General features: G+C 35.8%; 1 protein-coding gene across 3 annotated transcripts; it reads left to right on the top strand.

Annotated features, from left to right (window-relative positions):
* Positions 1 to 445: 445 nt before the first annotated feature.
* Positions 446 to 20,200, top strand: LOC145641613 (uncharacterized). Of its 3 annotated transcripts, none has more exons than XM_081692466.1 (19): positions 446 to 1,437; positions 1,530 to 1,736; positions 4,899 to 4,960; positions 7,726 to 8,203; positions 10,299 to 10,499; positions 11,136 to 11,391; positions 12,104 to 12,344; positions 12,465 to 12,628; positions 12,726 to 13,277; positions 14,428 to 14,594; positions 15,233 to 15,449; positions 15,538 to 15,735; positions 16,043 to 16,159; positions 16,369 to 16,614; positions 17,554 to 17,734; positions 18,051 to 18,247; positions 18,357 to 18,508; positions 19,139 to 19,409; positions 19,705 to 20,200. In XM_081692466.1, exons 1-19 carry the CDS (start codon positions 641 to 643, stop codon positions 19,957 to 19,959), a joined length of 4,959 nt encoding a protein of 1,652 aa, XP_081548592.1. In that variant the 5' UTR covers positions 446 to 640; the 3' UTR covers positions 19,960 to 20,200. The 3 variants fall into 3 exon arrangements, with proteins under 3 accessions (XP_081548592.1, XP_081548591.1, XP_081548593.1); XM_081692465.1 differs by having other exon boundaries at positions 18,039 to 18,247; XM_081692467.1 differs by lacking the exon at positions 4,899 to 4,960 and having other exon boundaries at positions 1,195 to 1,437; positions 18,039 to 18,247.
* Positions 20,201 to 20,438: the final 238 nt, after the last annotated feature.

Raw genomic sequence — 20,438 nt, 5'->3', positions numbered from 1 at the left:
CTTACATGACCAACATAATAGAAAACTAATAAAATAATAGATTCCACTCTTCATATTTGCAAAATTGCTACCATATTAACCCGCTTTATTAATATGACATATTAATTGGGCTCTCTTCTTAGAACCCCACCCCACCCTTCCCTCGTCCCCGCAAATCGCCAACTGGCGTTCCCCCACCCTCGAAAAACTTTCCCCTCCCTTCCTCTATCCTGTAAAACGCCCACCCTCGAGCCTTCCCCCTCTCTTCGGCCCTTCCCCAACTCTCGTCTCTCGAAAACCGCTCATGAGTCGATTTTCATTTTTTTTTTTCATAAAACGAGATATTTTTATTATTTTTTTTTAAATAATACAAGTAGTTTTTTTATGATAGAAGATAAATTTATGATAGAAGATAAATTTAGGTTGACTCTTTTTCTTTTTTCACTCGTAACTAACAAACAAAATCATCAATTTACACAAAATTTTTCCTGCTCTCCTGACTCTTAACTCCCTCTGTTCAAGTTATCACTCTAATTTACACAACCCATATCAAAGATCAATACTTTCTTTCAATTCCCATAATTCCGGGTTTCTAAACTCAATTCATTCAACAAATTTCTGCAATGTTTGCTTTTTTTGATTGAATTTGGCAATTTCTCAGATGGGTAGGATAAAAAAGAAACCCCGGCGTTCTGTGAGATTTTTTGAGAATGGAAGCACAAGCAATTATGGTGAAAATACAGCAAACCCAGGTGCTAGTTTAGCTAATGATCTCAAAGTTGATGATTTTGGTAATATTCAAAACCCCCCTTTATTTTTTGATGTTGATAAAAGTAGTTGGGATTCATTAGAACACAGAGATTTATCTGAAATTGTACTCCATAATTTGAATTATAGTCCTGAATTTATTGGGTTTGAATTGAATGAGGAAATTTGCTTAAGGGTTAGGTTATGTGATGTGAATGAGCGTGTTGTTAGAATAAAATCAGGGTATTGGCCTGTGTTTTCGTCTGAAAACATATATTTGGAGTTTATTAGTAGGAGGGTAGTTAACAATATCGAAGCTTGTGATGTGGTTGTATGTGGGCAGTTTGATGGTAGTGATGACGGAATTACCGGGTTGGTTCAATTAGTTAGTATGAAGTTCTTGACATTGAGGCCGGTTTTCGGGGTTAGGTTATGTGAGGATGTATGTTCACTTAGGATTAGGGTGGAGATACTTCAAGATGCATTTAGTGCTTGTACATCACTTCTAGATAACACTAGGCTAGCATGGAAGAAGAGCATGATGAGTGTAATGGCTTGGCTTCGGCCCGAGTTGACAACTTCTGAGGCTCGGTATGGGGTTCATGTATCGAGTGAAATTGAAGAAGATTTGGATTCGGAGGTGGATGATGGAAGCTTCAAAGATTCAAATTTTGATGTTGGTGGATTTTATGAAGCCATTAAACGATCAAAGTGAGTGTTTTATATGGAATTGTTGAAAACTTGGAATACGCGTGCTTCATTAGATGATTTACTTAACCATTTATGCTTTCTGTATTATGTAGAGATTGTCCCATGCTGGATGCTGAGTTGCCTGATTTACTCCCTGAGCTTAGACCATATCAACGTCGGGCTGCTTGTTGGATGGTACAAAGGGAGAGGGGTGCTTTGCAGGATTCGGTTGCATGGGAAAATAATTTTTATTGTCCTCCTATGTGTGTGGTTGTGGGTTTTTTGGAGTCTCCGTCGAAAATGTTCTACAACCCATTTAGGTATGTCTTTGTAGTTCTTCGTTTTTTGGTTACATATTCTTTGCAAATGTCTTCTCTCCCACAAAAAAACCAGCTCATTTACTTCAGAGGATGAAGAGAAAATCCCTATGGTTTGAGGCTAAATAATGAGAAGAAATTGGATCCATAAACTAGGCTTTTGGGATGGTCAATATGTATGCATCCGTGTCCTATAATTACTTGAGCAGTTGTTTCTAACTAGCTCTTTGTGATCGACATTTTCTGAAAGGTTATTAAAGAGGGGTTCGACAATAGCAATAGAGTCATATTGAAACATTTTTGGATAAGCACGATTAATAAGGAAAGGATGATGGTTGCAACTACAACTAATATTTCATTTTACAATGATAATGATGTTAATACTAGTAGTCTAATACTCTTAAGTCTTAACAATGAGAGACAAAGGATATACAATGATAAAGAAAAAATGCTAAATGAAGAGCAATGTCATTTGTGGTAATAGATAAATAAAAAGTATGATGTTTACAGTTTCACACTAGTATAAAAGTGTAAGTAATAAAACTATAAAAGGAAGGGGAAGGATAGACCGATCGACAGCTAACATAAATTGTAATTACCCTCCATTAATATTTGTGGAACCAAGCAAATAATGTTTTAATTTAAAATAGAAAGAGGAATGGGATCCAATTAAAGCCTTGCTATCTTCCCCTTTAAAACATAATATTTAGTACACTCAAATAAATTTATCAGTTTAGATCAGTAACTTCAAAGAACAAATAATAAAATATAATAGGGAATCAATAAAAATAAATCAAGTTTAGTAAACTAATTTAAGTTTAGCAAAAATAATTTAAGTTCAGTAAATATAAAGAGGAGAAACTTGTTTGGTATGTGAAACGAAAAACAAATGAAGTGACGGAAAGGAAAATAGAATAGTGGGAATAGGATAGTCTTAAAGAGGGTGAGACCTAATGTGACTTAGATGGAAGGAGCCGAGGATAATATGTAAAAACGAGTTTAAAAGAAGCACCTTGAGAGAAGGGTAGGGAGAGAGAGAGGAGCATGGTTGATGATCACTAGAGATGAAATCTTGGCTCATGTAGCCGACCGCGTCATTACTATTAAGGCTTCACCTAAATTTAATCCCTTTCGTTCATTCATAGATTCTCAACCCTAGAAAATTAAACTACTCATACATGTTGAAAATAACATAAGCAATAAACATAATTGAAGACATTATAAAAATCTTTAGATAGAATAATTGCAATAAAGGAATAGAGAGCAAAAGCAAATATGAACAATACCTTTGAAATTACAATATTTCTCATTCAAGGAGAAAGAGATCTAAAGGTGCATTATTGTATTCAGTGTACTTTGGAATTTAACTAAAAGCATTCTAAGCTCTTAAGAAACCACACTAAAAACAAGGCATCCTTTTTCATGGCTTTTACAATGGGTATTAATAGGCAATAAACAAAAATCCTTAAAAACGAAGAATTTGGGCTCCGCTTGCATTTGACCCCATTCGAGTGTGAAACCAACTTTTAAAACTAGCGATTTTGGCTTGATTGGGGTGGCGCGCTCAAGAAAACTTGTGGGTGTGCAAAAATCATTGAAATAGCTCCTTTCTCATAGAATATTGGCGTGTGACCTTCAAGTCTGTTTTCCGATCCAATTAAATTCACTCCATTATTTATAGATCAAAAGTTATGAGCCAAAGAGTAAACACGAGTTATTTCATAAGCATTTTCCTCCGTTCCAACTCATTTATTCTGAAGAGATGCATTGCGATCCTCGTGCAAGATAATCTATTTGAATCGAAATCACCTAAAAACATCAAAAATATGAAAACAGAGAGTAGTATAGCACAACTTGAGCAAACCATGCAGATATGCCCCTAAATGTTCTAATATGAACTAGAAATGTAACTTCTATAGTTATATGTACTTGAAAAAACTACATGATTATGACTATCACTGATCCCCTTTGCTTAATTTTAGGCCCCTGATAGTGTTGCAGCTTTACCTTGTATTTCCATAACCTATGATGCTCTTATTGGGGTACAGGCTGTACAGGGGTAGTCAAATATGGATCAAAGAGTGGCATATAATATTTTTTTTACCTTAAAATAATGTGGTTACAAGGGCCTATGGTTTTAGTGATACTCAAATATGGATCAAAGAGTCTCATAGAATATTCTTTTACCTTGAAATAATGTGGTTACAAGGGCCTATGGTTTTAGTGATACTCAAATATGAATCATAGAGCCTGTCTTAAAAGTGATGAAACATGAAATTGAAGATGCAATAATGTGGTCACAACATTTAGTAGGGCCTAGAGAGGTATGAAATATGTAAGTGGAGATATCTGGTTAGAATGAGAAGCATGTATGTGCAATTTTTTCTCACACTGTACACATAGTCAGTAGTCTGTACAGTGTACACCTTGTATTAATTGAATGTGTTGAACTGTGGGCTACCTGTCGTGTCTTGTGCTGTGTCAATCTTTGAGAATATGGTGCTGACTACTGGGGTGCTCATGTCATGCTGGGCCATCTTTGTTTCACATAGATGATATGGGAGGTAGAACTGTAGGATCATCAATGTCGTTATGTCACTATTCCCCTGGATACATGTGGGGCAAATCTTTTGAATAATTTTGAAATCATTGCATTATCGGGATAATTGGGATGATGCATCATTGTGAACCTGAGGGTGGTTCACAATGATGCAAAAAATTCATAAGTTTGTGCTTCATAGTTAAGCACTGTTCTTGTGGTTGATACCTGATTGGAATTTGTTGTTGAGTGGTGGACAGTAGGATAATTTTAGTCAAACATGCCAAGTCTTTGTTGGCTGATAAGTAGGGCAAAGTATTTCATGTGTAAACCATGGTTTCCTTCCATTTATGTCTCAATAGAGTTCCTTTTTTCCCCCCTTCCTTTTCCCCCCAATTTTATTTAGGCAGACTTTTCAAATACGAAGGATAAGTATGATTGCTGTAGTTGAATGTCTCTTTTCCTATTTTATGCCTTTTTTATTTTTTATTTTATTTATTACTATTATTTATATTCTTTGAATTTTTTTTTTCTCACTTAGAGCGGAATTGTCTTAATTTCATTCTTTCCATTAGTCTAGCCTTTTCTCTTATCCCTTTCCTTCTTTTTCCCCTCTCTTTTGCTAGTGGGAACGTTTCTTTGTGTCAAGAGATCGCCCCTTCATATGTCTTTGGCGGTATTCTTGCTGGTAAGAGTCTTTGATTAATTTTATAATCTCTTATGTATTTTGGTGTGTGTGTGTTTTTTTTTTGTTTGGTAAATGTAGCTATCACCTTGTTAAGTGTAAATTGTTTATATAGGTACTACTTAAGAATTTGCAATTTGGGAAAATGAATCATGTTTTAATTCCTTTTCAAAAACCTTGTTCATGTTTGGGTCCATGTTGATGTAGTGGTTTTTAAAGATTATTTTGTGTGAATTAAAATGTTAAATAGTGACTTTATAACGAATATTGATTAATAAATAATTTGGGTAAGATGTGCTCCCGTTATGCTAAGTTTTATTTTTTTTCTTTCTTGTGCTTGGTTGTTCTTTCACATCTCGGAGTTGACTCGAGTATTAGATAACTTTATACAACAACAACAACAACAAAGCCTTAGTCCCAAAATGATTTGGGGTTGGCTAACATGAATCATCATAAGGAAATGTTCGTAAAAGAAAAAGAGCATAGCAAGATAATCAATTTAATAAAAGTTTGGAAAAAAAGGTGTGTAAAGTGAGAAACAAAATAGAGAATACGAACAAAAATTTAATAGAATATTAAAAGATTGGTAAGGGGATAAAAAAGTGGAAAAACATGCAAGTAAAACACATAAAGGTTGCAAATGAAATAGTAAAGTTTGCAAAAACATGAGCTGATTACATAATTAAAGTAAATACTAAAATCTTGACACGTCCTCGACATGAATTTTCTCCCTCCTCTCCACCTATCCAACACCATATTTTCCTTAATCCTCATAGTATTCATATCACTCTCAACCACCCTCTTCCAAGTTTTCTTAGGTCTTCTCCTACCCCTCGCGATCCCAACACTCTGCCATTCTTTAACCCTCCTTACTGAAGCCTCTCTTGGTCTCCCATTTATATGACCAAATCACCTTAAGCGTTTCTCCCTCATCTTGTATTCAATGGATGTAACCCAACATTCTGAGCCATTTAACAATGCAGACCTAATTGTCATTTGGTAGAATTTACTTTTAATCTATAAGGCATGTTAGGACAATATAAAAACCTCATTGCACTCTTCTACTCTAACCAGCCTTCTTTGATCCTATGAGCGATATCTCCATCCAATTCTTTATCCTTTTGAATAATTGATCGGAAGACCTTATCACCTCTGCCTCCCTATTTTCCACTCTGATAAACTTACATTTTAAATACACCATCTTAGTTCTGCTTACCTTCAAGCTAGAGTTCAAAGTCTGTCTCCATAATTCTTACTTACTTTCCACGCTTCTTTCGTCTTATCAATCAACACCATATCATAAACAAATATCATGCAACATGGTATATCATCTTAAATTGAACTTCTCAATTCATCCATGACTATGGCAAAAAGAAAAGGGCTAAGTGTATAACCTTGATAAACTTTAACTGTAATAGGGAACTCTTCAGTCTTCTTAATAGTAGTAAGGTAAGCACACTCACGCTAGCTCCCTCATGCACATCCTTAGTGATGTAAATATATTTCCACGAAATGCCTTTTCTTGTTAAAGCCCACCAAAGTATCTCCCTTGGTACCTTATTGTAAGCCTTCTCCAAATTAATAAAAACCATATGCAAATCCTTCTTCTTATCCCAATAAATCTCCTTTAGCTGTTTCATAAGATGTATTGCCTGATTGCCTCCATAGTCGATCTCCCGGCATAACCGCATAATATTCTTCACACTTTTCCTTAACCTTTGTTTGATCACTCGCTCCTAAAGCTTCATAGTATGACTCATTAGTATGATCCCTCAATAGTTGGCACAATCTTGGACATCACCTTTGTTTTAAACTTTTAATTCAAGGGTATTACAGTACTTTTCCTCCACTCCAAAGGCATCTTATACATCCACAAATCTTGTTGAAAAAAAGTTGTCAACCATTCAATTCCTCTTTCTCCCAAACGTCTCTAAACCTCAATAGGAATGTTATCAGGCCAACAGCTTTCTTCAATCCCATCTATTTTAATGCCATTTTGACTTCTCCCTACTAAGAAAATTGGACACAAAGGGGTAGTAGTTTAACTAAGGCTCAAGTGCTATGCATCGCTGAAGTTGTGAAGCTAAGATATATGATGGTATTGAAGTTTCTGGCATCAAGTTCACCTAATAGATGTGAGTTGAATTTATTTTTCTAATGAGGGATTTGTGGTGTTCTTATGATAAGGTTTATACTCTAGAGTTGTTCAAGCATCACTAGAAGTTTTTTACTTTAGAGGCTCAACCGCTCAAATGCTTTTCACATGTTTTTTTTCCTCTTGTTGTGACTTGTGAGTCCCAATATCTATTTTATTTTTGAGACTTAAATGTCCAATGCTGAGACTCTTATAAAATCACTTCTCATTTACTGTTGGATGGAGGACCCATAAATTTATTATGTTTGAGTTATTTGTTTTTTAAAGCATAACTTTCCTTCCCAACCCCACCCCCCCCCCCCCCCCCCCCCCCCCCCCCCCCCAAAAAAAAAAAAAAAAAAAAAAAGAAGTTAACTTATCTGATGGGTCTCATTTTTGACAACCCACTCTCTCATCTTGTTCCCATTAGATGCTACATGTTATTTTATCACTTCTCAAATTTATATGCTTAATATTTGTATCATTGTATAGGATACAATGTAAAGATGCTAAAAGTTTTAGCTTTTAAAAGTTGAATAGTTTATGTATGTGTTTATTTTCTGCCTATTACTATACACATATGCAAAATCCTTTTGTTGTATGTTTATGCTAGTTTTATCTATTTTTATTGCAGATGAGATGGGCATGGGAAAAACTGTTGAGCTTCTTGCATGTATATTAGCTCATCGCAAGTCATCATCTGAACAAGGCTGTTGTTCAAGAGGTATAACAGATATTACTGAGAAGGAGAAAACCAGAATTAATAGACTGAAAAGAGAGCGTGTTGAATGTGTATGTGGTGCACTTAGTGAAAGTTACAAGTATGAAGGATTGTGGGTTCAATGTGATGTCTGTGATGCATGGCAGCATGCAGACTGTGTTGGTTATTCACCCTCAGAAGGAATACAAAGAACCAAGGAAACCTCTAAGGGAAAACGCAACAGTAACAGAAGGAAGAAGAATGTTGCTGATATCGTCATAATGAATAATGAGTATGTGTGCCAAATTTGCTTGCAGTTGATGCAAGCTACTAGCTCTCCGATCGAGTCTGCAGCAACCCTTATTATTTGTCCTTCTTCCATACTGCCTCAGTGGCATGCTGAAATACTTCGGTACTACCTAATGTACCTATATCTCTGTTCTTTATTTCATTCCCCCCCCCCCCCCCCCCCCCCCCTTGTATATGCATTCATGGAATTGAGTGGGGATTTGAGTCCATCCCGGGAGAGGGGCAGAGGAAGAGAGGGGATGAGTGAGGAGAAAATGTAGACTATAAATATGTTCTAGTCATGGGGTTGTGTACTGTAAGCTCTGCAATATTCTCTTAGTCATGTGGTCCATGCAAAGGAAGAAATTTGTGGCTGTAGAGTTGCAGATGTTTGGTGTTATGACTTGCTTTGCAACCATTAGAGTGTGAATTGACAAATTGAATAGGATTGACTTTACGATATTAAATTTACATGTCAAAGGGGTCGGGTTCTGGTTGGGAAATTGATGTTTATAAACTAAATTGTTCAGCTGCACATATAAACCACTATAATTATTATAAATGGTTATATTTTTAACCTAAATTATACTTTCTACAATATATATATTCTACCAAATTACCATATTGGATTTTATGTTTAGCAATGCACAAATTTGACAGTTAATATCTTTAGTAAAAATTTTAAAAAATTGATACTTTTTAGTACTTAAAGATTACAACTAATGGTCTAAGCTATGTTACCAGGACTCAGGTACGGGTGTCGGACACGGACACGCTTCAAGGTGTCCAATTCGGCAAAGTAAAAATTTTTGGGACTTGGGGACTCACTCCGAAATTTGGACACGGGTGCAGGGACACACACACACATACACACACACACACATATATATATATTCTACTGAGTAAGCCATAAGGAAGCCTTTAATGAAAATAATAAAGAAAATACAGGCTGTTAAAGCATAAAGAGTAAGGGTCACGTGAAAACATTTTCTTTTCTTTTTCTTGTCTCTCTCTTCGTATTTCTTCTTCACCTTAAAAACTCCCTACACTTCAATGGAGTCTCTTTTCTCCGTCACCCTCGATCCAAAATCAGAATGGCGTTTGGCTCGCCAGAGGCCCACGAGTAAAAGCCCTATAGTTTTATTACTTTTTACTTCTTCATTTTTGTTTAATTTGGGAATTAGGGTTTCTGCCGAATCCGAGGAGAAGTTGACGAATTGGACACGAATTTCGTGTCCGAATCCCATACGCGTCGTGTCGACTCGCGTTCGGCGGCCAAAATGCCGAGTCCGATTAACAAAGGGTCTAAGGGGAGTTTGTGAATAACCTCAGGGCCTGTTGTGAGTGACTGAATTGAGCTGAACTAAACTGAACTGTACTTATTAGAGCTGAATTGAACTGAACTAAACTAAACTGGATATTTTACGAGAGAAGGAAATTAAGAACTGAACTAAACTAAACTGAACTTATTGGAGCGGAGCGGAGCTTAGCTGAACTGAACTGAAAATAATTTGAAGAGAACAGGCCCTTAGTCTAAATGGTGCTATTTAATAAATTTAATTATCACCTAAAATTTTACAATGTGTTAACATATAGAGATAGTGAAAAATTGAGATAAGAATGTAGTCATGCATCTTTTAGAGTTGTAACTAATGTTGGGGAGTATATATATACAAGAATAGGGAGACTATATATGTGGCAGTCTAATAACAAATTACTATAAGAGATATGATATATGAAGTATTTTATCTAATGGTTTTAAACATTTATAGGTAATAGGGGAACAATATAAGAGTCTAATCTTATATTATATGTCAATTCAATTGTAGCAATATGTGTAATGGTTTCAATTATGGATTATGTCATTCTATAATGGATGTTGTTAGACCTTGTGGAATGACAATTTCAATCATCTTTACAGAACAGCCTTTTCAAAAATCCTTTACAGAATGTCCTCTAAGCCCCTCTATGTAGTTAAACAAGATTGTTTCTATTGTTTTTATTTTATTGGTCTGTGTTCCTATATGGATCCTCAATAATTCTTTTCATAATGCACCAAAGTCCACAAGCACAAAGTGATACAAGAAAATTTTGTCATGCTATTTTTGTTGCTCACTTTATAATTGCATTGGAATGCTTATGATACTGAATTTTGCTTGACATGTAACTGTGCTTTCTTTTGTTCTTAGCTTCTTATTGATTGCTTATCCATCTCTTAGTCATACAAATCCAGGCTCCATGAGAACTTATGTCTACGAAGGTGTGAAAGAAAAGTCATCATCAAATTCCACTGCATTGGATATCAATGAATTAGTCTCAGCTGATATTGTGCTGACGACGTATGATGTTCTGAGAGATGATCTATCACATGATTCAGAGAGGCATGAAGGAGATCGTCGCTTAATGAGATATGGAAAAAGGTTTCTTCTTCTTCTTCTTCTTCTTCTTCTTCTTCTTCTTCTTCTTCTCTCTCCCTCTCTCTCTCTCTCTCCCTCTCTCTTTCTTTCTCTCACTCTCTCTCTCTCTCTCTCTCTCTCTCTCTCTCTCTCTCTCTCTCTCTCTCTCTCTCTTTTCCCACTCATTCTGCTTAGTTGAAAGCCGTTCTTAATGTATTACTTAAAATATAATATCTTAAGAGGATGGTATAAGCTTTACAATTTTCTCTACTTGTTGTGATTGGATCCTAATAAACTGTGCCCAAGGTTAATCCTGATTCAAGAGTTTATCAGTTTGTCCATTCTATTCAACGCTGTCTCTCCTGATTTAAGAGTTGTTGTTTTTGTTGTTGTAAAGGATCCAAAATTTTTAGATCTTTTATTTTTGTTTGTTTATTTTAGAGGAGGGGGGGGGGGGGGGGGGGGTTGGTCTTAGAAATTTCTTCATGTTTACACATGCCTGTCTGAGTGATGTCTCCTCTGCCTTTGTGTTTGTCATGATCCAGTGTAATATTTCGCTTGGAAAGACATTGGATATCCTGTATCTGAAGCTGTAAGCTGTGATACTTTAGTGATTTGTAATGAGCAAGTTACAGAATTCTCCAGTATATTTTGTTACAGGTATCCTGTGATTCCAACCCTTCTGACCAGGGTGTTATGGTGGAGAATTTGCTTAGATGAAGCTCAAATGGTCGAGAGTAGTGTTGTTGCTGCAGCAGAGATGGCATTGCGTCTACATGCAAGACATCGCTGGTGTATTACTGGAACACCTATCCAAAGGAAACTAGATGATTTATATGGTCTTCTCAAATTCCTAAAAGCAAGTCCATTTGATGTGTCTAGGTGGTGGGCTGAAGTTATACGAGAACCATATGAGGTATGTAATTTTTTCTTTATTAAATGTTTTAATCATCTTAATTATCTAGTGTTTTATATATGTGTCCATACTCCATACTCTGGGACATATTATTGGGGTTATTTAATTATGAGCGATCATGTTCTTAGTTACATTACAAGATGATTTTTTTTTTTTTTTCTAAGAAAAAAGCAGAAAAGGTGGAGCTCTGACATACTTGGTTCAGTTGGTTGTGCATCCTTCTTTGTGCTTCTGAATTTCTCTTACAGCACACCATCATCCTAATGCTCTGCTAAGGAGGCTTTTGCCTAGGCCATGATTCCAAAACTATGCAGTCTTATCTGTAGTCCGTACAGTTGTGAATAGGCTGTTTCAAACTTTTGACTCGCCTATTTCAGTCCTTATGGCTTACCCTATTGCAAGATGCTGTCTACAAAAGATATTTGATACCAAAAGCATCTGATTACTTAATACCTCCATAGAAATAAGAATAAAAGAATAATCTTCAAGCTGATTTACTAATTTTGTTGTCTCACAACCAACTTGCGAATTCATACTACCTCCGTTTCACATTATGTGCAACAATTGAATATTTTTTTATCTCAAAAATACCCAATCGTTGCACATAATATGAAATGGGGGTAGTATAAGGGCATGGAGGAGCTGTCTGAAGAGTTCCCTTTTCCATTTAGAAGTCTGTTGTTTTTCCTGATTGTGAACCTTACTTTTGTAGCGAAAGAATGTAGCAGCTATGGCATTCACACATCAAATATTCAGACAGTTAATGTGGCGCTCCTCAAAGGCACACGTTGCAGATGAGCTTGAGCTTCCTCCGCAGGAAGAACAGGTCTCCTGGCTTTCGTTCTCTGCAGTTGAAGAGCACTTCTACCAGCGGCAACATGAAACTTGTGTGGATTTTGCTCGTGAAGTTCTTGAAAGGTTCAAAAGTCAGAGTTTGTCTAAACATTGCTCAGGTTTGCAAAATGTTTTAAACCTTCATTATGAAGTGAAATACTTAATCATCCATTCTTCTTTAGACTAGGAGAAAAAGAGGAAAATAGTAGAGATTTACTAATATCCGTTGTTTCTCTCAGCTTCCTCGTCGTCTGTACCTGATCCCTTTGTTACCCATTTGGAGGCCACAAAGCTGCTAAACTCACTTCTGAAGCTTCGTCAAGCTTGCTGCCACCCTCAAGTGGGAGGATCTGGACTACGTTCTCTTCAACTATCTCCCATGACCATGGATGAAATATTATCTGTGTGTTGTCACTTAGATCATTCATCTTACATGCTGGAAAGTGATTCATCTGTACTAATTACTGATAGAGTGTTTTTTTTTTTGGGTGATGTTATAGGTACTTATTAGTAAAACTAAGTTAGAGGGAGAGGATGCATTAAGGAAAGTAGTTTCTTCATTGAATGGGCTTGCTGGTATAGCGATCATCCAAGGCGAACTATCTAATGCAGCTTCTTTTTACAAAGAAGCATTAAATTTAGCGGAAGAACATTCTGAAGATTTCCGCGTGGACCCTTTGTTAAATATCCACATACATCAAAATCTCGCTGAGGTTCTCAAATCAGCTTCAAACACCTTGCAACTAGTATCATTTTGTGGGGGGCAGCTAACTGGAAAAATTGAAGAGATGCCTTCTCAAATTAGTGTTGGCATCACTGCTTGTCTTGAACATATAAAGAAGACTCAAAATGTTACTGAAGACATTTTGGATAGGCCTAGGGATACTTCTGTATTGAACTGCAATTCATCAAAAAATGGCTCAGAAGGTGTTAAAAAATCTAGTATTGAAAGCTTGATTATCATATGTGAGGGTCTAAAACAGAAATATTTATCTGGATTTTACTCAAGATTGTCACAAGCTCAACAAGAGTTCCAGAAGTCATACATGCAGGTATATACTCTCTTGACTTTTTGTCTTCATTTTGACTAATTTTTATTATGCACCGTGTCATTGCATGTTCAGAAATCAGAATCCTCAAATGTAACATGGCATTGGTATGTTAAAGATAAGCAAGGACAATTTTTTTGCAAATCTTCTAGCATAGTTTATGACACATAACTTGTGTTTCTATGCTATCTACTTGTTTGTTGCGTTGCATTGTGATGCGCATGCTTGTGCGTTTTGTATTATGAAATGGGCTTCTTTTAGCCATAATGACCTTTTTTTCCTTTCATTAACAATTGGGACGATCATTTGTCATAGTATAATGATACTACACATCTTGATGTTGGATAATGGAGGTGGCACCTACCATCCTCACCGCCAAGTGTGTCCATATGAGGGTGAAGAAACAGATAACAATTTCTACGGTACCTTGTTACATTACTTACATCCCATTTCAAGCATATCTACGATACCTTAAGACAACAGAATATGGGATCACTTGGTATCTTCTTCGAGGCATAGTTGAGAAACATTATTGTGCTTGATGTGATTATGTTTCATATTTTAATAATTCCGACTTGTAAGTTACAACTGGTACAGTTTGCTTCATAGCATGCAGCCCCGTTCGGTTCCATGAATTCTGGATAAGTGCTGAATGTAGCTTTCCTCCTTTTCATGTGGCTGCCTTTTTGTTGTGGTGTTTTTGTTATGCCTTCTGTTTTGGTGGGCATGAAGGACTTTTGCTGTTTTGTTGATACCATGAGAGATGATTTTCTAATTTTTTAGCTTCTGTGTTGTTTCATGTCAAATTTGTACCCTGCTTTCTAAAATGCATGTAATTTTAGTATCTGGTACATACTATCAGTGAGCTGTTCATGTATGGGTGAGGCATGTGGTCCATCAACTGCCTCAAAGCCCGCTTAACAAATTGAAATTTTCTTGTATAGCAAACAAATTTATGATAAAACATGTAGTCCCCCTGATGGAGCTAAGTTGTTGCAGAATACCATTGCTCTCTAGGATAATTTTGTTTCACTAAATCACGTTATCCTCTTGTATGTTCTTTTTTATTTTCTCTAGTTATGTACTTGGTGGTTGAATCTTGCCTTTTGTTTCTTCTGAGTGCCTAAAAACTAAAATGTATTGATTTTTGAAGGTTGATGACTCTATAAACAACAGAGAAAACAAGAATAGAGTCTGGTGGTTGGAAGCCCTCCAACAAATTGAACAAAACAGAGATTCAGCTAATGAGTTGTCAAGGAGGATTGAAAATGCTATTTTAGACAGCCAGAACATTACAAAATCAGCAAGAATTGACTCCCGGTTGGTTCTAAATCTTTAGTCTTTTCTTCAAACTGTTGTGAGTTGAAGCTTGTATGCTATACATTTTGTATTCTTAGAGATCTGAAATTCTCTGTAATTTGTTTAATTCTGAATGACAAGCCAATGGGCAAACTCTAGGATGATCTTTATTAAGTGAAATAAGTTGCCAGCTCTTATATAGCTCACATTGACTGATTCTAAGCTATGAGAATGATGTCCCTTATGATGGATAAGAACCTGCTGATACTATTGAATATTCTTGACTCATTAAGAAGTGTGGCTGATGTCTTTGCTGAACTGTTGCCGTGTTATGGTGAATAGCTATGCTTATTGACAACCAATTTGTCTTTCTGATCTATGAATTCTCAACTGATTTATCAATTGATTGAATTTTAATCTTACTGAAACACTTTATCCATATATAAACATTCAAATATCATTTGGCACTGAACACTGAAGCTGTTAAATATTGAATTAAAAAATTGATAGTAGTAGCGCAAAAGAGTTGGTTTGACAGAGACAAAAATTGGTTGTTAGCTGGACGGTAAATGGAAGGATTACATTGAGACATCCTAAAATGGGTAGTCATCTTATGTTTTAACTTTTTTTTCTTTTTTCTTTTTTGAATCTCCTTTCAGTTTCCGGAGTATAGATGCACTTAAATACTCTATTCAAAGTGGCTTAGACTCACTGGAAGCTGCTCGGAAAAGGTTATTAGACCAACTGTTGGAAATTGATCAGACGATGGAAAAACCAAGAGATGAAGATGTTGACCGTGTACGGTACTGTCCAAATTGTTATATGAATGTGGATGGTCCTTTGTGTGCTCATTGTGAATTGGATGAGTTATTCCAGGTATGTCTTGAGTTGGTAAATTTATTATGAGACTCAATGAGGTTACTGCTTGTGGCATATTTCTAAGTTTCTATCTACCATATCTTAGGCTTATGAGGCTAGGCTCTTTCTTCGAAAAGAGGACAATGGAGGATTCATCTCGTCTGCTGAAGCAGTAGATCTAAAGAAGAAAAGATTGGAGAGGAACCATTTTTATTGGAATTTGGAGCAAAAGTCAAACATTGATGCATCATCAGGTCCAAATAATCTAGGCAGAAGTAAAAGGGATTCTGCAAAAATGTTTATGGTGAGCTTCTCTTAATCTCATTCCTTACTCCCCCAGCGTGGTGTATTTGCCTGGTAAAATCAGTGTCATGGTGCTTCCACTTAAATGATGAGTTGGAACTTTGTGCTCCCTTATCTTCTAACTTCAAAAATAAGACATAGAGCATGTGATTAGAGCTGTGCCACATGTGTTATGTGCGAGCTGTTATCCAGGAGTTTGGGATGATGGAATCAATATGATGTTTTGATTCAAACTTTCTAATTCAGTTTTATTATATCATCCATTAATTTCTTGCTCATGGAGTTTGTCATGATACTGTGTTTTGTAGGATTCAAAACTTCCCTCTGAATTGGAAATAATCCTTGGTGTTATAAGGACTTATTTCAGGGCACACTTTGGGAGAGAAGGTATAGCAGCGGCCAGCAGACACCTGGTACTTCTTGAGGTATGCCATGCCAAGTTCCTTGCATTTAAGTTGTTGCTAATTATGCCCCTTTCTGAAGTCTTATGAATTTGATTATGAGAATTATGACATGGTTTGGTGATATTTGTGTTTTTTGTTTAGCTTCTCGCTGATGCTGATTTTATAATGAGTTGTGCAGTTGTTTAGTGTGATGCTTGTACTATTCTAACCTTTTACCTTCTTCATATCAGGAAATGAAGAAGGAATATGCTCATGCAAGATCGTTGGCTACTGCTCAAGCTCAGGTTCTTCGTGCATATGATGAAATTAAGATGGCAACTTCAAGATTACGCTTAAAAGAAAGCGGTGATGATGATAACTCTATAGATGCTCTAAGCCTGGAAGAACTTGAAGTTGCTAACGTGGAGAATTCGAGTGAAAAATTTGTTTCATTGGCAACATTATCACGAATACGGGGAAAACTTCGGTATTTGCAGGTACTAGCTTATTATTTATAGCATCATTTATGGCTTCCAATGATTTATTTCATGTACTCTGGTGGTTATGTAATTATGTTACATGGATGACTCTTCTAGTATACATTTGCTCAGCCTCTAGCTGACAAAAGTGCTTTAATTTTTTTAATAATTTGGTAACAAAAAAAAAAAATTATTTTAGTTCACGACAATTTGGTTAAAAAAATGATCTGGTGACAATTTGGTATTAAAAAAAATGAAATCTGTAGACAAATTGGTATTAAAAGTATGAAGGGTTTTGGGAAGAAGCATTGGAAGCCTGATTGTAGTTTAGCAATTACAATTATCTTGTCAGTGTTATGTAATAAACTAGTTTTAAGGAGGGGCACTTTGGGTATTCTGGACTCTCTAGGTTAAGTCAATAAGTCCTTAGTTTTTATTATAAATAGAGAAAGAGGGGGAAAGGGGAAGGAGGTTGTTATTGGAGAAAGCAGTAAGTAGTGTAGTAGTAGGGTAGTGTAGTAGTCCCCAAGGAAGTAGCTTTAGCCATCTTTCCATTGTAGCCGTTATCTTCGTATTAATAAAAATTCCTTCAAGCTTTCCTCTATATTTCTGTTGTTATAATTACAAGTTCATATTCAGATTTCCCAGTCTATTACATGTTAAAAGAATCCTACATAAAGATACAACGCTATGTTTGAAAAGAAAATTTTGGATCTGTATCACCTGATTTCAATTATTGGTATATAACTATAGATTACCTGCATTTTTATCATTAGGAACATATGACCTTCGTTGCATTTCTGTTCAAAGTGGCTTATGGTCTGCTTGTTCAAACATGTGTACTATTCTATTGTTGGGAACTATGTGGCTTTCGTTGGGAACTGAACCTCCTATGTCCTTTATTTTACTGATATCCATTACAAGTGACTTATCAATAAATGAGTCTTTTTTTTCCAGGGACTAGTAGTTTCTAAACAGAAAGAAGAATCAGATAATGAGGTAGCTGCTTTAACAGATACTCCTTCCCCAGAGAGCGCAAAGAGTACCAGATTGGTTGAGGAAATGTGTCCTGTATGTCAGGAAATTCTGCAAAATCAAAAAATGGTGTTTCAGTGTGGACATCTAACGTGCTGTAAATGTAAGTCCTATCTAATAACACAGTAACGCTGGGTAATCATGATGTTGGTCAGCAAGCCAACATCTATATTATTGTGAAGAGTATGGTTTGTGCAGTCTCCCCCCCCCCCCCCCCCCCCCTCCTCTCCTCCTGCGCGGAAAGTTTCTTTGCAAATATGAGAGTTTTTAATTCATTATTACTTCAAAATATCTGACCTTTGTAATTCATGTAATAATTTTTTTTGGCTGTCAGAAGAGACTTATTTTATGACTTTCAAATTTGGCTTCAGCGCTTGAAATTTACGTGTTTACTTACATTACAGAAGTTATTTTTGTAGGTTTCTGTACAATAACTGAGCGAAAGATGGTTTCCTACAGCAAGATGGATGATAATTGGGTGCTTTGCCCTACTTGTCGACAACCTTCAGATTTTGAGAGTATTGCCTTGGCTGATGATGGCCAGAGTAAATCATCTGTTGTGAAAAGTGAAAATCTGGAGGCTTCTGTATCTGTCCAGGGATCATACAGTACAAAGGTACTCATATCCATAACTATCAGGGTCTGACTTTCATAATAGTTGTTAACATTGTTATCTTTTAATAGTTTAATACTGTGAGGCTCATGTTAATTTTTACTTTTCGAAGATTGAAGCAATTACAAGGAAAATCCTGTGGATCAAGTCAAGCGATCCAGTGGCTAAAGTTCTTGTTTTCTCCAGTTGGAATGACGTCCTTGATGTGTTGGAGCATGCTTTTGCTTCTAATGAGATTAGTTATGTTCGTATGAAAGGGGGAAGGTAATGGGGCCTCTTCAGACTACTGAATTATTTTTATGAATGTTTTGTTTGTTGGGAGATATTATCTTTTGATATGTTGTGTCAATATTTTCAAAAGTGTCTAGTTGTCTGAATGTCTAAGTATAACATCCATGGTAGAGCTTTTCTGGATGTCTAAATTTCCTTGTAAAACCTATTTAACACATAGCTTTAGAACAATTTGAATCATATTCTAGGCTGCTTTGTTTCCTTTCTATTTTTTATGCTACTGCTTACCTCCCTTTGCTTGAATTACAACATGCCCTTTCATTTTGCAATTGTTCGCATATTCCATCCCCTCGATTTTTTTTTTTTTTTTTTTTTAAATTTTTTGGGGAAGGCCTCTGTTATGGTGAATCTAATCTTGTTGTAGATCCTTCAACACTTTTGAATGATACTCCAAAAGTCCAGATCTATCAGACACGTCTTCTGATACTTCTTGATCTTCTGTTTGTTACAAAGTTGTGCGTCTATTGCTGATATCCTGCTTAGGATTCTTGAAAAAGGGTTTAGCTTACATCGGGAGCTCTTTAGTCCAAGCAACCTACAGGTTTTTAATTGGGTTGTTTGATGATGGATGGACTACTAAATGGTTTTATTTTGTAATGACAGAACACAATCACAAGCTGCATTAAGCATTTTCAAAGGAGAAAAGATGACAGAAAAGGGTTGTGTCAAGATCAATGATCAACGGAAGCCAGATTCTAAGTTTATCCAAGTGTTACTCCTCTTAATTCAGCAGGGAGCAAATGGGCTTAACCTCCTAGAAGCACAGCATGTCATTCTTGTTGAGCCCCTACTTAATCCAGCAGTTGAAGCGCAAGCAATCAGCAGAGTGCACCGCATTGGGCAGACTAGGAAAACCATTGTTCATCGATTTCTAGTATGTGTTTTCCACTTTTGAAAGTATTTTATATTTATCATTGCAGTATCATGGCTATTTAGTTTTTAGTGTTATTCTCTTGTTTTTGTTTGGTTTTTCAGTTTCGTTGTTAATAGAACTTTTCTGTGAAGAAAGCTTGGGATTTTTTTTTTTTTTGTTTTTTTTAAATAAACAGTTATTTTTACATTTGTTTTTCTTTGCTTAATTCACAATTGATGCTTCTTTACAAATTTCATTCTGCTCAGAGTCTTAACCTTTGTTTCTTTATCCTTTTTTTTTTCCATTGGCTAAACAGATTAAGGATACAGTTGAAGAAAGCATTTACAAATTGAACAAAAGCAGAAATTCCAGTTCTTTTATTAGTGGGAATAAGAAGAATCAAGATCAGCCTGTTTTAACATTGAAAGATGTCGAGTCCTTGTTTGCAGTAACACCTCCCGCAGCACCGGATAAAAGTAACGAGCATAGTAGTAGTAGTCTAATGCACTTACCACCTTCTGTTGCTGCTGCCATCGCCGCTGAGAAAAGGCTTGGCCAATCTACCATGTGATTATAGCTTCTGTGTACATTATTTGTGCTGGGTATATCAGTTTCTTATATTTTTTCTATTTATTTGCTAGGTATTTATTTAGGTAGGTGTACATATAATTCTTTTATTTATTCTGAAAATAATACATACTCGTAGTATTGTTTAGGGCTTCAGCTTTAAGCTGAATTTATGTATATTAAGCAGCAAGGATCTTCTTATGGCTTTATTTAGCTAAATAATAATAAAGCCTAACTTCAGTTTCTCTATTTCTCCAATTTATTTCAACTACGTAAGTGTTATACGTAGTACTACGTATTAAATTTGGTTGCAAATACAATCGTGTATAATCCAACGGGTCTTATATACTGCAAATTATTACATTCTAGATGTTGAACTCCTTAACAACAGTACAAGACATTTCAAATACTACCCCATTTCATATTATTTGCTTATGTCAAATTGTTGTAAATAATATAAAACGGAGATAGTAGGTACATTAA

This window comes from Chenopodium album, chromosome 8 (genome assembly GCF_948465745.1).
Source record: "Chenopodium album chromosome 8, dcCheAlbu1.1, whole genome shotgun sequence".
Taxonomy (NCBI): domain Eukaryota; kingdom Viridiplantae; phylum Streptophyta; class Magnoliopsida; order Caryophyllales; family Amaranthaceae; genus Chenopodium; species Chenopodium album.
This window is presented reverse-complemented; position numbering and strand designations above follow the sequence as displayed.

Coding starts and splice junctions, on each gene's coding strand:
- LOC145641613 (XM_081692465.1), top strand. CDS start 641: ATGGGTAGGATAAAAAAGAAACCCCGGCGTTCTGTGAGATTTTTTGAG. Junction 4,961..7,725: donor CTTTGGCGGTATTCTTGCTG/GTAAGAGTCTTT, acceptor TTTTTATTGCAG/ATGAGATGGGCATGGGAAAA. Junction 18,248..18,356: donor AGGGATCATACAGTACAAAG/GTACTCATATCC, acceptor TACTTTTCGAAG/ATTGAAGCAATTACAAGGAA.